Source organism: Eulemur rufifrons, chromosome 1 (assembly GCF_041146395.1).
Source record: "Eulemur rufifrons isolate Redbay chromosome 1, OSU_ERuf_1, whole genome shotgun sequence".
In the NCBI taxonomy this organism is placed as follows: domain Eukaryota; kingdom Metazoa; phylum Chordata; class Mammalia; order Primates; family Lemuridae; genus Eulemur; species Eulemur rufifrons.
Genome location: NC_090983.1, coordinates 10,747,449 through 10,763,971, shown reverse-complemented (window position 1 = coordinate 10,763,971; position 16,523 = coordinate 10,747,449). Strand labels below are relative to the sequence as shown.

The following is a 16,523-nucleotide window of genomic DNA, read 5'->3' as shown; positions in this document are numbered from 1 at the left end:
ACCAGTGTGGCAGGTGCCCTGCCATTGATTGTATTTTTCTCTGTACAATGTTGTATATTAAATTACTTCATAATTTGAAAATGAATTAAAGTTAAGCAGATTACAGAATCATATGAGTACCATTATGAATAATATAATCCCACTGTAAAAAAATAGATACAGAAATAGATAAGTACCATATGTACCTGTATATGCTTGGAAAAAATATACATCAAACTGGTAACAGTGGATTCTCTTGAAGTTGGAATGGGGCAAAAAGATATTTTAGACTTCAAGGCAAAGATTAAGGAATACCTTCCCCCTGTCAGGTCTCTAACTAACGAATGAATAGGCTCCTTTAAGAAGCAAATGAGTAAAAAATTACAAAGCTCTGGTTCCATAAGAAATTTAGGATTGTTTTTTCTATTTTTGTGAAAAATAATATTGGTATTTTGATAGAGATTGCATTGAATCTGTAGTTTGCCTTGGGTAGTATGATCATTTTAACAATATTGAGTCTTCCAATCCACATGGGATGTTTTCCCATTTCTTTGTGTCCTCTTCAATTTCTTTTGTAAGTGTTTTATAGTTTTCCTTGTAGAGGTCTTTCACCTTCTTGGTTACATTTATTCCTAGGTGTTTTATTTTTGCGTGTGGCTATTGTAAATGAGATGGCTTTTTGGATTTCTTTTTCAGCTAGTTCATTATTGGTGTACAAAAATGCTACTGATTTTCATACGTTGATTTTGTATCTTGCAACTTTACTGAATTTGTTTATCGGTTCCAAGAATTTTGGGGAGAGTCAAGGGCGAAGAGAGATGGTTAACGGGTACAAACGTACAGTTAGATAGAAGGAAAAAGTTCTAATGTTTGATAGCAGAACAGGGTGACTATAGTTAACAACAATGTATTGTGTATTTCAAAATAACTGGAAGAGAGGATTTCAAATGTTCCCAATATGTAGAAATGATAAATACTGAGGTTATGGAGACCCTAAATACCTGACTCGATCATTGTACATTCTACATACGTAACAAAATTCCACAGGTATCCCATAAATATGTATGAATATAATGTATCAAAATAAAATAAGATAAAAATTACAAAGCTCTGAAACATATCAATTAGAAGAATTTGCTTTTATGCTCAAATAATAAGACATAATCAGATATTACCCCTGCTGGTTTCTCAGCCCTTTGGTGGTGACATTTCTGTACTTAATAGTTAAACTATCTGCAAAGCAGAGATCGGAGACTGCCCCCTCCTCACATCCTTGCCATTTTAGGATTGGGATGGGTTTTGTTTTGCCTGGCCTGGCTTCTCCCAGGAGATGCCTCCTCCCCCAGCATGGCCTTTTATACCTGAGACATTGGCAGGGAAAAAGTCCAATTACAACTTTCTCTCTTTCTCATTGAGGGCACTGAAAGGTAGGCATCCTCTAGTCTCTAATAAAACATATCTACCAAGCAAACATGTATCGAAGCATTCCTGGTGAATCCTTTTAATAAAAGGACTACAGTGCATCTCAAACTCTGTTTCAGTTCCTTGCAATAAGTTACATAAATTATCTTGTGGGAATGGAGTGTTCTGTGCTTTGCTGTACTGTGGTTATTTAACAAGGCCACAGATAAAGGAAACAAGGATATTCACTTTTTATTTTATATGCTTGATGTACCTCTCAATTGTGTAACTTTTAAAAATAAGAATAAATCACATTGCCCTTGAAAAAATAAATATATATATATATATTTGTCAGGAAAAAAGTTAAAATACAATAAATTATTATTTTCTCCAAGGACCATCAAGGCCTGGGCTCAGAGGAACCCCTGGGTGGCCAGGCTTGAAAGGAAGAAAAGGGGAACGCGGTCCCCCAGGACAGAATGTAGTGGGGCCTCCAGGGTCCCCGGGTTGTCCTGGTTCACCAGGCCGTACAGGACCACCGGGACCGCCAGGACCACCAGGTAAAGATTCGTAATGGGGCCCCTTTTGTGTACAGTGCCCAGTGACAGATGTGGGCAAATCAGGACCGATGAACTCTACTCACAGCTTGGCCACGAGTCTGTGTGGTTTTTATGAGTTGTCTTTCCAATGGCGTTTCCTTTCACTAAAACTGTCTGTGAAAGAAAACTATGGTAGAATGACTACTTTGCAAATGTAGCAAAGTCTTCCCCACGTTCTCCAGAGAACAGAGCGGGAGGGATAGACCGAGGGAGGGAAGCAGGGAAGCAGGGTGGCTGTGAAGTTGGCTTTGGCCAACTACAACTGCTTGTTCAGCCCCTGGAGAATAGCTCCCAAGAAGCCTGTCTCGGGATAATCTGTTCCAGGGGAGAAAAAGGCAAAAATGTATCCACCAGCTCCCATTTCCCACGGGCCAAAGGGGTCGAAGATTTGCCCCACAGGACAGGACTAATTCCCCCTACACACACACACACACACACACACACACACACCCAAGCTGTGTTTGAGTGGTCCCCAGGACAGCCCATACCTTGGTATCAGCAAGGAAGTCCCAGGGCAGGAAGTCAGAAATGTGCCTGTTAGGGGAAAAGGGTCAGAGACCACAGGGCTGTGGCCCACAAGACTTGAAGGGTGCCCTGAGGTTCTGACACAGGCATCTGTTCCTTTCCATCTCCCTGCAGAGCTACTTAGCATTCTGTGCTGGTGCATAGGTACAGCAGGGCCTCATATTGCCTTGTCTTCCTCAGTTTTCCCTATAAGAATGAAAGCTCTTTGAGGTCACGGATTGTGTCTTTTTTACTATTTTAAGCCCAGTGTGTAGCATGGGGGCTGGAACACTGTAGGAACTCAAATATTTGTTGAATTAAGCATGAAATGAATATGAAAATGTACTGAGTATACACACAAATGTATAAATGTATAAGTATTCATATAGGCCTACATTAAGTAATAAACTGCCATCAGATTGTACTGTTTAGAGATGGCTATCCAGGTATCTTAAAGACACAGAAAACTAGAACCCAGATAGTCATTCTTTTCATAGTCAAGAAGATACAATATGACTCTTACCATGTTCCAATTAAATTAAATATTTCCACTATTACCTTGTTGCTGTGAAATTTGGGGCAGCTATAGGCACTGTTTTTAAATATTTAGTTTTCTCAGCATTGCCTTCAACCTAATATTTAAAATGGCAAGAGCAAAACTTAGATCACAGAATACAATTTACCAGTGTAAGAGAATTAGCTGCTCGTTGCAATATTTCAGTAGCAGATAACATGGAAGACTTCAAACAGCTTTCTTAGAGAGCTGCTTTAGGAGTGACAAACTCAATTGATATGGTCAAAAAATGAGGAGAAAACAAATGAGACCATAAGTCAGCATCCATTTTTTCACTTGATATGTATTAATTATCTATAATACATCGGGAATATACAATGTATCCAAAACACATAGAGGAATAAGATTTGATTCTTTGCCTCAAGATGCTAAAGAGATTGTCTTGGAATAATTGGAAACAACTGAATAAGATAATGTGACGATTATGTGGCAAAAATATCATATAATGAGATTTCAAAAGCAACTACATAGGTCTCAGAAAGTAACACATCTATGTAATGTGAAGGGAAGAGCCAGTCCACATGTCCACATGCGTCAGCCTTCTCAGTTGCAAATAAACTTCTGAAGTTTCAGCAAAGATGGGAGAGATGCATATAAAATAATGCATATGTTAAAATACATAATAAATTAAAAAGAAAACACAAATAAACATTGTCTTTGGTGTTGCGTTTTTATAGGTGACATCGTTTTTCTCAGGGGTCCACCTGGAGATCAGGGACTGCCAGGCTATCTAGGGGCTCCAGGAATTCCAGGAGTTGATGGGCCCAAAGGTTGGTTCAGTCAATGGTGTTATTCTAGTAGAATAAGCCATTTTCATCACTGTTTTTTCCCCATGAGACAACAATGATGATTCCCAAACAATAGCCAGTCAGGGATGGCTTCTTTTCCGAAAAAATTTATCTAAAAGTATTCATTTATCTGTAAATCAATAACGTATTTAGCACCCATGCAATAACTATCAGATATCCTTAGAATGTGAGTTTTCACCTGGGTGCAAGGAAAGAAACACTGAAATAAATGTTTTATGTTAGACTCTTGGAATTTTCTCCCTCAGAACTCTACAGTTCAGTATAGTAAAGTAAGTGGATCTATAATAGATGAATTATTACTAATATGCACAATGTCTTAGATGATTTTCTCTGCATAAAAAACATTTAAATGTAATAAATGATTGTGTGGTTGGAAAATATCTGTCGTTTCTGAGGACTCAGTGTGGGTTCATAAGTAACACAAACGTGCTCTGTTGCAGGAGACCTGGGCCTGCCATGCACACAGTGCCCTTATATCCCAGGGCCTCCCGGCCTCCCAGGACTGCCAGGTCTACATGGTGTAAAAGGAATCCCAGGTATGGACAATTTGCACACAAGTGTTTTTGCAAGCACAAAAGGATCAATATAGTGGGAGATTTAAAAAAATAAAGGTGTTAAATTGCTGGATGTCATGATGTGGTTTACATGAACTTGGAGAGAGAGTTTCAAAAACATATACTCTATTAACATAAAGTCATCCCAAATCCAATAAAAGCTGTTAGTTTTCCCTGTTGCATTTTAGTTGCAGAACTCTAGCAAAGTATTGTGTTAGCCAGGAATTGTCGACACGGATTCCTACAGGGAACCAGCAAGTAGCTGAAAGCAGTGAAGCAGCCGTACTAAACACACACCGCTTTTTTCTTCCATAAAGAAATGAACTCTCTCCCTTTTTTCCTCAAAAGACACGACGCTTCCCAGTCCATTTTTTCATGTTCCCACTTTTAATGGAGTCATGGGAATAAGCAGTACTTCCCTTTCTCTTTAAGGATACAAGTGCTATAAAAAATCACAACATCCTCAGTGCTGGGGACAACACGTGAGGACTGCAGCAGGCAGAAGGCACAATTAGATGGACCGGCAGGGTTATGGTTACTTGTCAGCATGTCAGGCCCTGTGTTAATGAATCTTCCAACTTTTCATGAGAAGAAAGAAATCTGAATTTTTATCTGAAATCTCATGATTTTTTTTGTTAGCCATTAAATCAACTTTTGAAGGGAAACAACATTTTATAGCCAACGTTCTGAGGACTAAATTAAGCATGACTCACAGGCCTTCTCTTGACAACTCTGTGCCAGACCAGGACTCTCCACCCCAACCCCGTGCTCCTGGCTGTCACTGCCTCTGCTTGTCAACTGTCCCTTCCTTGGTCATAGGACTGGCCATGGGCTGAACCCTGAAGTACAAGAAGTTTCTATTTATTGGTTGGGTTCCATGATACCACACGCACTGTTGGTTCTGCCATCAGTACCTTGGGCTCAAGAAACCATCACGGAGTTATTTATCATTAACTAACAAGAGTTCAAGTCACAGAGTCCTTGGCCAGTGTGCTGGGCACTAAGTGTCCTCTGTGCCTCCATTCCTTTAGTTCTCACTTCAAGGCTAAAAGTAAGTGCCATCATCAACCCCATGGGACAGATGAGGAGGTTGAGGCGTATAAGATGACTTAGCTCATAGATGGCAGAGCTCAGACTCGAATCTGCACATTCTCCTCCAGAGACATGCTCTTGCTCTCCACGCTGATGGCCCTTGATTGCTGCACTGTTGCTTGTCCCCTCAGGGGCTGCTGTTTGGGACGAGTTAATGCAAAGGTCTACCTGGCAACCGGATGGGAGAGGTTATATGTTATCACTATCTGGTCGATATTTGCATTGGCTCAGGGTCTTCTGGGAGGCTGGGTCTCAGTCCAAAGAAGAAAGGCTACTGGTGGCAGCTGTGGGCACCACAGCCAACCAAGGGAGGACATATACTTGGGCAGGGATCTCAGATCCCACCCTCTTCTCCTTTATAAAAGCCTCTGCTGCTTTGCCATCGCTGCCACTGCTCAACGCCCTAAGAGGGAAGGAGGGGCAGAGAGGTGGCTGTTCCTCATCGAGCTCCTATTCAGTGCCCAAGTCTCTGGGGAAAATATTCTATTAAAACAAAAACTAAAAAGAAGGGAAGAAGGGAGGGAAAGAAGCAGAAAAAGAAGAAAAGATAAGAAACCATTATTTTCCTACATTCCGCGAGTCCACCTGTGGCCCAAGGTGAGCGGCATACTGATGAACCAGCTTGATAATTGCATTATTGTATTTTCCTTAACTTCTCTACATTTGGCATATCCACATATGGCTCAAAGGAGATGTAGAAGCAGTAAAATGGTTTGGATTACTATATCCAGTCTCAATATCTTGCAAAAAATAGAATCTGAATAAACATTTGTTGGTGAACTAACAGGAGACCCATCTAAAAGATTGTCTAAAGGGATTATCTTTACAGAGATCTTTAAATACCCATGGGAAGTATTAATAAATGATGGTTCCCTCACACGATAGACTACTATGTAGCCATTTAAAATGAAGCTATAAATCTATACTTTTTGACATATGTATAGTATGATTCCAAAATAATGTGCATATGAGTCTTGTGAATTTATGGATATAAAGATGTATGACTAATATACATTAAAATTTAGCAAACATTACCTTCTGGTGGTAGATTTGTGGGTGATTTTTAGTCTCTTCATTCTGTATAATGTTCTTTAAAATTACTTTTAAATGTGCTATAAAATTACTTTTACAAGTAATATATGCTCAGAAAAAATAAATGTATAATCTTAAAATTACAGAGATGTGAATTTTAAAAAGCTAAGATTTGAGTTATTTTTTACATTATCACTTATTCCAGTTATTTACTCCCATTCTCTTATTGCATTGTTTGTTTTATAATAGAAATCATCTTTCTTTCCTCATAAGAAAACACCCAATTTTCTCCACACATTGCATTCCCCTGGCTGCTCGGGGTCGGTGTTCCACATATGGTGTCTATGAGCAGGTACTATTCATTGCTTTGCAGGAGGGCAAGGTGCAGCTGGTGTGAAAGGAAGCCCGGGGTCCCCAGGAAGTGCAGGTCTTCCAGGATTTCCAGTAAGATTTCATGGTTTTAAAGCTTTAGCTTCAATTTGAAAAACTGTCAAATATGGTTGCACCACACTTAGGTGCCTGGCAAACAGTAAGTGCTTAATAGATACTTGTTGACTAAATGAATAAATGAATGATGTGCAAATGATTAAGCAAATGAATTAATGAATTTATAAATCATTTAAAATGATATCAGAGCCAGATCAGTGACAGCCTGGGGCTGAGAGTGGGAACAGGGATTAACTGTTCCCTGGACTTGAGGGGATTTGGGGGGATTTGGGGGAACAATGGGAAAGCTTTAACCACTGACTGTGGTGATTGTGGCCTGATTCCACAAATGTACTAAAAATCATTGAAATTTACTCTTACAAAGAATGAATTTTATGGCATGTAGATTGTATGTCAGTAAGTCTGTTAAAATTAAAATCTTGATTATCATGGTGATATACTCTTAATTCAAATTATTCAGAGAGGCTTGTTAAAATTTACCAACATTCAAGCATAATCTGAGTTGATGATTATTGTATTGAATCATATTATTGTGTGGGTTGCATTGAATTGTACTGTCTAACTGAATCCTTTTCCAGTTTTGGAAGTAAAAATGAAGCAAAACAAACAAAATGCTTGGAATAATATTTGTGGGCCAAAGAAAGTGTGTTTAAAAAAAATCCACGTTCCCTAAAGTTCAAAAGACCTTGTTGACACTGTTTCTAAGATTGATGAGGGAGAACTCTATCATAATTCAATGCAGAGTCTTTTTCTGTACTCCCCTAGGGGTTCCCAGGTGCTCGAGGTGACCCAGGACTTAAAGGAGAAAAAGGTGAAACTCCTCTGCCTGAGGGACAAGTGGGTGCCCTGGGGGAACCGGGGCTCAGAGGGCATCCCGGGAGAAAGGGCTTGGACGGAATTCCTGGGACTCCGGGAGTGAAAGGATTACCAGGACCTAAAGGCGAACCGGTTGGTATTTAGCTGCTTTTTTTCAAATTACCCTCCCTATAAATGAAGTGAAGTGCTCTGAAGTTAAGAGATAAAGTGATTTCCTTTCAAAAAATGGTTGGCCACTCAGCACAGTTTATCACTCTAACTGCAGAATGAGGCATCTTCAAATTAGCAGGAACCACCCAAGCAAATATTCATAAGTACTTTGACAAAATAAATAGGTAGCATTCAATGATTTAGCCTAAGTATAATTCAATATTGATAATGACCCTGTCTTATGCACAAGTTACAGTTTTATATTTGTATCAAATGAGTTTATGGAGAAATTCAGAAAACTACTAATGGAATGTTTTAGTAAATATTTTGGGTGTAGTGTCCATTCTTTTATGTAAAAATAAATGCATGAAGACAGCATGCTTTGGGGTATGGTAGTCAAATAAAGAGACCAATTTTAAAGTATATAAGCTTCTGCAGATCCAATCCCTTTTCACAGGATAGAATTTCTCACATGTTTGAGAGGTAACACCTACCAGGATCTGTTTTAACAGGTCCTAGAGTAAGTAAGAGGTTGAACACCTCTCATCATAATGTATCCATGAGAGGTTTGCAAGGCATGCTGCCCAAACTATTCTACAAAATGCCAGTTTTTCTCAGAGTTAATCTGTGTTATCCAGTATAAAGTGTCCCACCTCAAACAGGTTTGGGGAAACTCAGTAAACAAATTTCAAGATTCATTTGCAGACCCTTTAATATCAGAATCTGAATTGTGATATTAAAAAGGGTCAACATGTAGACATGGTACACAGTCTTCCCTAAACCTTTCTGTTGACAGAACACATTTTGGCTGGGAGCATCGCAGGACCAGTTTCTCAGATCCTACTTTGGCAAACTCCTAGGCTGTTCACTTTGTGACAGTCATGCTTATAAAGGGACAGTGTTAGAATTCTGTTTTTCTACTATTAATAGAGTTCATATGATGCCCCCATTTGCATCTCACTAATTTTTATTAGTTTTGATAAAGATGACCTAGACAGCAAAAGAGAGGAAATAAAGAAGGTGATTTTTTGACTCTTACACTCTGTCATTATAAAAAAAAAAAAAAAAGGAGAAACACCACCTAGCCAGGAAGATATTGAACAGTGAATCAAGTCCTGGGGGGCATGTTGGGGAGAAGGTGCTTCAATTTTGTCAAATTCAACTTCTTTAAAAATACATAGCTCATTTTTAAAGTTACAGTGTATACATTTTTTTCAAAAAAAAAAAGAGTAGATATTTCATGAGAAAAAACTAACACAGGTGGAATATCTTCTTTGTAATGAAAATGTCTGGTGAAAACCACACAAATAAAGGTTTTATTTTAGAAATGTAACATTAGCAAGAATATCACCTTTAAAGCCATTTGAACTCTTGGCCAATTTGAACTTAGCAACAATTTATGCACTTGGAACTGTCTTAAGTCCCTCTTGAGAGATCCTGCAATGACATGTCTCCCATAGGAGAACAGGCACTAAACCTAAGTTCGAATTCCGAAGGGCATAAAACAGCATAAAACCTTCAGTGCTCTTATTTTAGTAATAATTCCCATCAGGCCGGGCGCGGTGGCTCACGCCTGTAATCCTAGCACTCTGGGAGGCCGAGGTGGGCGGATCGTTTGAGCTCAGGAGTTCGAGACCAGCCTGAGCAAGAGCGAGACCCCATCTCTACTAAAAATAGAAAGAAATTATATGGACAGCTAAAAATATACATAGAAAAAATTAGCCGGGCATGGTGGCACATGCCTGTAGTCCCAGCTACTCGGGAGGCTGAGACAGGAGGATCCCTTGAGCTCAGGAGTTTGAGGTTGCTGTGAGCTAGGCTGACGCCACGGCACTCACTCTAGCCTGGGCAACAGAGTGAGACTCTGTCTCAAAAAAAAAAAATAATAATAATAATAATTCCCATCAAATGCCAACTGCTTTTTAATTCAAGCTCTTCTCAATGACATCCTAGCTAGCATTCATGCTTGGGGTATGATTAACCTGTTGTAAGAAGATGCTGGAATGAAACACTATCCACATTCCTATCGTCACAGGCGCCACGTGGTGAGAAGAAAGACCAGGGTCCTCCAGGCCATCCTGGCTCCCCTGGGTCCCCAGGACCTGCAGGACCAGCTGGACCAGCTGGACCACCTGGCTATGGACCCCGGGGAGAGCCTGGTCCAAAGGGCACCCAAGGACTTCCTGGAGCCCCTGGACCACCCGGAGAAGCCGGTTGGTTAGTTTTCTTTCCAGTCCTGTTTTCCTGTGGGATGGGTTGATGGTTCCTAGAGCTAAGGAAGCTCCTCCAAGACGAATGAAAATATAGAGACTTGCTTCTAACAAATAGAAATGTCAATTCATCGACACTGGGAAAGAACGTATAGGATATGGTAGAGAAAATCTATTTTTACTTGTTACTGGGCAATTCAACTGACATTTCCTAGGATAGTCTATCTCTATTACCGATATAAGTACATAGAATGAACAGATCCTAAGTGATGAGAGGAAGTCAGTTACGATAAACATAATGAAGAAAGGGGAGGGAAAAACCTGCGAAACTGATCTTGAGGAGCCTCTTCCAGGCCTCAAGAGCCCACTAGTGTTGTTGCAAATTTGGTCTTTTTGGTCCACAACTCAATAGGCAGGTTATAAATAAAACTTTATTTTATTTATGTCTAAGACAAATGATGCAAAGTTGTCTGGTAATAGTTTTAAAGAAAGTCCAAGTAGCTTTTGAGATGCACATAAACTGAACATAGCTCTGGATTCAAGGGGAATCAGGTCCTTAATGTTTGTCTGTGGCCAAAAGTATGGAAAGAGATGAGAATAGCAGGATACCGACAGGTTTAAGCAAACAATGCCACTGTGATCATTTTTTACATCTCAAATCATTTCAAAGGGTAAGACCCAATAAATCTGTGGTATCCAAATCATTTTTTATCTTTTTCTTATTTTATTTTTTTCTTTTCTTAAGAAAAATTTCTGCTCACTATGTTGCTCAGGCTAGAGTGCAGTGGCATCATTATAACTCACAGCAACCTCAAACTCCTGGGCTCAAGCAATCCTCCTGCCTCAGCCTCCCAAGTAGCTGGGACTACAGGCATGCGCCACCATGCCCATCTAATTTTTCTATTTTTTGTAGAGATGGGGTCTTGCTCTTGCTCAGGCTGGTCTTGAACTCCTGGCCTCAAGCAATCCTTCTGCCTCAGCTTCCCAGAGTGCTAGGCTTACAGGCATGAACCAAATCATTTTTTAGTATCTCCCTCATCAGTAAACCGGAGTGTACTTCCCCATCTTATTCATATTATAAATCGTATGTATCATTTCTGTCTTTATATCTGTAAATCTTATTTTATGACTCTTACTATATATATAATAAATATATATATATTTATTTACTTTTCTCTACATCTTACTTTGGAGGCTGCAGAGAAAAATAAATCTAATCCCAGGATTAGCAAACTATGGTGGCCCACAATCCAAGTCTACCCCATGACCTGTTTTTGTGTGGCCCACAAGCTATGAATGGTTTTTAAACTTTTGAATAATTGAAAAAAATTATTTAATAATAATTTGTAATATACAAAAGTTATATGCAATTCAAATTAGTGTTCATAAATAAAGTTTACTGGAACACAGCCACACTTAGTTATTTATGTGTTGTCTCTGGCAGCTTTTGTGCTACAGTGGCAGAGTTGAGTAGTTGAATAGATGTGGACCACAAAGCCTAAATTATTTACTCTCTGGCCCCTTATAGCAAAAGTTTATTGACTCCTGTTCTAATCCATCATCAAATGCTCTTCTGTTCTTTGGAACCCCTTGTCATGAAATATATCATTAAATTTTTCCCATCACACACTGTAAACCTATTTATTTTCTATATGGACAATACTTACCACTGATATGTTTTTAATGTTGGCTACTGTTTTTCTGTTGGCCACTGTGGTCAGAACATTATCTAAAATCCTTACCTGCTGCGGTAGACATTGTTTCCTCCAAGACAGAATGAGGAATTTATCAGAGAGGTTAAGAAAAGTGTCCAAGCTCACAGATCTTACAGCAGAGCCAAGATTCAAACACACATGGTCTTAACCACATCAAAACTTACTGTTTTGTTCAATATATCGTGCTGACTTCCTGTGAAAACTAGTCACCTAATAAATAGCCTATCAGTATTCACTAACATTTAAACTTAATTCCATATTATCAGTTTTTTGGAATAGGCTTTCTTTCACTAGACCAGCATGTTGGACTATTAATTAAAACAAGGCTTAGACAATAGTATATACTTACAATATTTATTAATTGACTAAGAAAGTTTCTCCGTGCTGGTCATCCTTAAGCTAGCTTCGAAGCCTGTGGAAGCAGAGACTAATTTTTATTTTGCTTGGGATATGTTTATAAACCCCGTATAATCAAATTTTCCCCTATCATCTAAGGAAATCTTCAGTGTGCACCCTGATCTTATGATCACAAATTTACTTAAGGTCCTAGGGGAGATTTCAGTGTGTCAACGCCAGTTCCAGGCCCCCCAGGACCTCCAGGGCCCCCTGGCCGTGCCGGCTCCCGAGGTCCACCCGGTGAGTATCCCCTTTGCCAAGTCTCGTGCATGACATCAGACAGTACCCTGACTCTCCTGGAAAAATACTGTCCCACCATAAGTTAAAACTATGTTCATTGCTTTCAAAAGAGAGCAGAGGCCAGAGCCCTGCCAGATAACAAGCAAACAGGCAGGGGCTTACTGGCATTCTCTGAGGTTCTCCAAATTATTCCTGCTGGTGCTTCTGCTATAAAAGTTCCGAAGGAGAACTGATATAATGACTTAAGAGGAATTCTAGAGGAGAACAATCTACATGGAGTGTCGTGGGGAGGGGAGAAAGCAATGTCTGCCCATTGGCAATGAATCAGGATATTTCCCATAGCATCTTCATTGGAAAACTTAATCTCTTTGCCAGTATGATCTAAAACTGAATTTTGCATGCATGGAAGGAGACTTATAAAGTAAAAGATATCTAGAATATTTCCTTTTAGGAATTAAGTTATATTTTAAAAACTCTTTGCAGCTCCTAATGATTAGTTCATTGGATAGGGGTGTGAATATACAGTTGGGGTTATATTAAAGTTATTCCTTAATTTTCCAGAAGGGCTAGGAAGACACAGAGAACTTAGACATTTTCTTTTAAAACAAGATGCAGTGCAACCTAAACATTTGTACCTCCATCATATGCTGAAATAAAAAAAAAAAAAAGATGCAGGCAAGTTGCTGATGCGGAGGGGTATGTGTCTGTGTTTTTAAGGCATCCCTGGATCCATGGGAAGGTGTGGTGATCCTGGTCTTCCTGGGCCTGATGGTGAACCAGGAATTTCAGGAATTGGATTTCCTGGACCACCTGGACCTAAGGGTAAATTTAAAAATTTTAAAACATAAGGTTCATTGTTGATATTTAGAAGGTATAGGTATAAATAAATTGAATAAAATAGAATATAAAGATATAAATATAATATATGATATAAAGTGAATAAAATAAGAAATATCCATAATATCCTTTAAAATGTTATATTTCCAAGTTTTAAATAGGGGGAAAAAAATCTTACAATAATGTTAGGTGAAAAGGCAGAATTCACATTGATTTATGCTATCTTATCTCAATTGCATTTTTAAAAATGCATAGGCCGGGCGTGGTGGCTCACGCCTGTAATCCTAGCACTCTGGGAGGCCGAGGTGGGCGGATCGTTTGAGCTCAGGAGTTCGAGACCAGCCTGAGCAAGAGCGAGACCCCATCTCTACTAAAAATAGAAAGAAATTATATATGGACAACTAAAAATATATATAGAAAAAAATTAGCCGGGCATGGTGGCTCATGCCTGTAGTCCCAGCTACTCGGGAGGCTGAGGCAGTAGGATCGCTTGAGCTCAGGAGTTTGAGGTTGCTGTGAGCTAGGCTGACGCCACGGCACTCACTCTAGCCTGGGCAACAGAGTGAGACTCTGTCTCAAAAAAAAAAATAAAATAAAATAAAAATGCATAAAAAACTACTGGAAGGAAATTCACCAAAAAGGTAAATAGTGATTCTTCTTGATTGTGAGATCATAAGGTTTTTTTTTTGTTACTTCTTAATAAATGTCCGCACTTTTTATATTTATACATTTCTTCACTTTATATATTTCTTTTTTTAATAAGAAAGGAACTTTAAATTACAAATAGCTGATTTCCTCATACATTCCCAAATAGATTACGGAAGTTATTTTCCTTTAGAAAAAAAATGTTGTTTCTTCTCAAAGAGGAAACTCTCCAAAAAAATCCAGATGTTGAGAGCTGACGCTCCCCACTGACAAGTACATCTAAGTCCCACCCAGGATGACATATGAATAACCTCAGTCCCTGAGTTGTCACACAGAACTGAAGGTTTTATGATAATTTAATGTTGGTTTCAATATTATTTAAAATGCTTGTCAAAATATAATCCACTTTTGGTGTTTCATCTCTTGGATTAATAAGTCATCAATGTTTATTATATACAAATTCTGCCAAAATATGAGAATACTGATTTCAGTTTATGAGTATTTTAAATGGAAAACATAATCACATTTCTTATATGGTCTTTGAGTCCAATGTCTTGAATTTCTTCCTAATAATCTGAGAATTAATGGAGCCTAGCTGGTATTTTTACTTAGTTCTTCTTGGACCCTGCATTAATAAGTGACTAGCTTTGTAACTCTATGCGTTCACTCTCTGGAAGAGAGTGTAGACTATGGGAATGAGAACTAGCCTAAGAGCACCTTCAAAGTGGAGATTTACAATTTCGCAATGGAATCCAATGAATCCCACGAGCTAACTGTGAATTTAACATTGGTCAAATTAGGGACAGAAAGGAACTCTCTGAATGTAGCCTTGCTTCACCAGGGTTTCTTCTTCTGAACCACAGAGCATAGAATATGATGTGTGACTCTTTCCTCAATTATCCTGTTATTACTATTAATATAAATGCATAAGAAGAAGTTAATTCCTTACATACAATGGATGCTATAGGGCATTGGGACTTAATTCTCTTGAGCAACCCCTATTGAGAAAGCCTACCTGAGGTGCTGGAAAAGCTCCATATCTTGGTCTGGGTCATGAATACACAGATAAAAATCCATTTAGCTATATGCTGTATGTAAAATAAAGCCAGTCAGATGGTCAGCCAGCATCAGTGGTTTGAAGAATTGCTGAACCAAAATTGTAGCTGTACTAAACAACAAAAATAGAGAAAAAAAGTCATTTTTTTAAAATTGGGAACCAATGTAATCTGACTTGGAACTGATTTTTTTTAACTGCTAATTTATCAGTTGGTTTTCTCATCATTCAAGCTTTCATAAAAATATCTCTGGCTAGTTGAGAGATAAAACACTTACTGCTCAGGATCTTTCAATAGGACTAAACCTGCAACATTCGTTTTTTTCTCTGTAGGAGACCGAGGATTTCCAGGAACGAAAGGATCACTGGGTTCTCCTGGAAAAATGGGAGAGCCCGGGTTACCTGGAGAGCCGGGACCCCCAGGACCCAAGGTCTGCAAGAATTGAAACTCAGACTGTCACAGGGGAATGGAGGGGTGACCATAAATGGTCAGTTAGGAGGCCCCCAACAATAGGACACTCTGCATGTAGAAATTATCTGTGTATTTGCAGTTGATGAAGATACCAAATATTTTTAAAAGTTTCTCTGGAGCATCCTCCCTTTTAGAAAGGAAAATAGAAGGTGTTAGAAAGCAGGTTTCCATTTCTTTTTTCCTTAAAAACTTCATAAACAGTATTTAAAATGGGAGAACTCTAGAAAGAAATGTGGGTAGCTATGAGAAAAGCTATCAAAAGTAAAGACATCTAGATTTTTCTATTTACACACAATTCCACGGTCTTCTGGAAAAAAAAATGAAGGCTCCATATCCTGAAGCATTATTAAGCATAATTTTATAGAAAAGTCTGCAACTACAGTTGAAAAAAGCAAGTTGATGGAATGGTGGTGTCTGTGCAAAAGGGACTGAGAGCCTCCGTAACAGAGAGGTTATTTTCAAGTAAATAGCGCTAAAGATGAGTCAGTATCAATGAGGATTTGGAAGCATTATGTAGTAAAACTAACATAATTTCTGTGCTATAGGGAGAACCAGCACTAGCCATGCCTGGAGAACCAGGAACACCAGGTTTTCCAGGAGAAAGAGGCAATTCTGGGGAAAATGGAGAAATTGGACTCCCTGGACTTCCAGGTCTCCCTGGAACTCCAGGAAATGAAGGGCTTGATGGACCACGAGGTACAATAGCAAGTGTGATTACTTTTCTCCACTGTGAGCTCGGCTAAAATGCAGCAAACTGAACGTGTAGGTGCTCTAGGGGTGAAGAATTCTTCTCAAATACACTTCTAGTTCAATCAATAGACTCTGTGGGACCTAATTTCCCATTCTGTGTTACTGCTCTGCCTTTCTTTCTTCTTTCTTTCTTCCTTCCTTCTTTCCTTTTTCACCAGTGCCCTCTACAATTAATAATATTAAATATAGTATCCAATATAGGTCTGATTTAGGGGGGAAACGTTACAGAAGAATGATTGGTATAGCA

General features: G+C 38.9%; 1 protein-coding gene across 1 annotated transcript in view; it reads left to right on the top strand.

Annotated features, from left to right (window-relative positions):
• COL4A3 (collagen type IV alpha 3 chain) overlaps window positions 1-16,523 on the top strand; it is a 102,862-nt gene that overhangs the window by 58,621 nt on the left and 27,718 nt on the right. Inside the window, exons 21-30 of the mRNA XM_069474076.1 lie at window positions 1,776-1,940; window positions 3,735-3,827; window positions 4,307-4,402; window positions 6,918-6,988; window positions 7,757-7,939; window positions 9,993-10,170; window positions 12,426-12,518; window positions 13,236-13,340; window positions 15,388-15,485; window positions 16,072-16,222. Coding sequence (XP_069330177.1) covers window positions 1,776-1,940; window positions 3,735-3,827; window positions 4,307-4,402; window positions 6,918-6,988; window positions 7,757-7,939; window positions 9,993-10,170; window positions 12,426-12,518; window positions 13,236-13,340; window positions 15,388-15,485; window positions 16,072-16,222 — 1,233 coding nt within the window. The remainder of the gene's footprint in view (window positions 1-1,775; window positions 1,941-3,734; window positions 3,828-4,306; window positions 4,403-6,917; window positions 6,989-7,756; window positions 7,940-9,992; window positions 10,171-12,425; window positions 12,519-13,235; window positions 13,341-15,387; window positions 15,486-16,071; window positions 16,223-16,523) is intronic.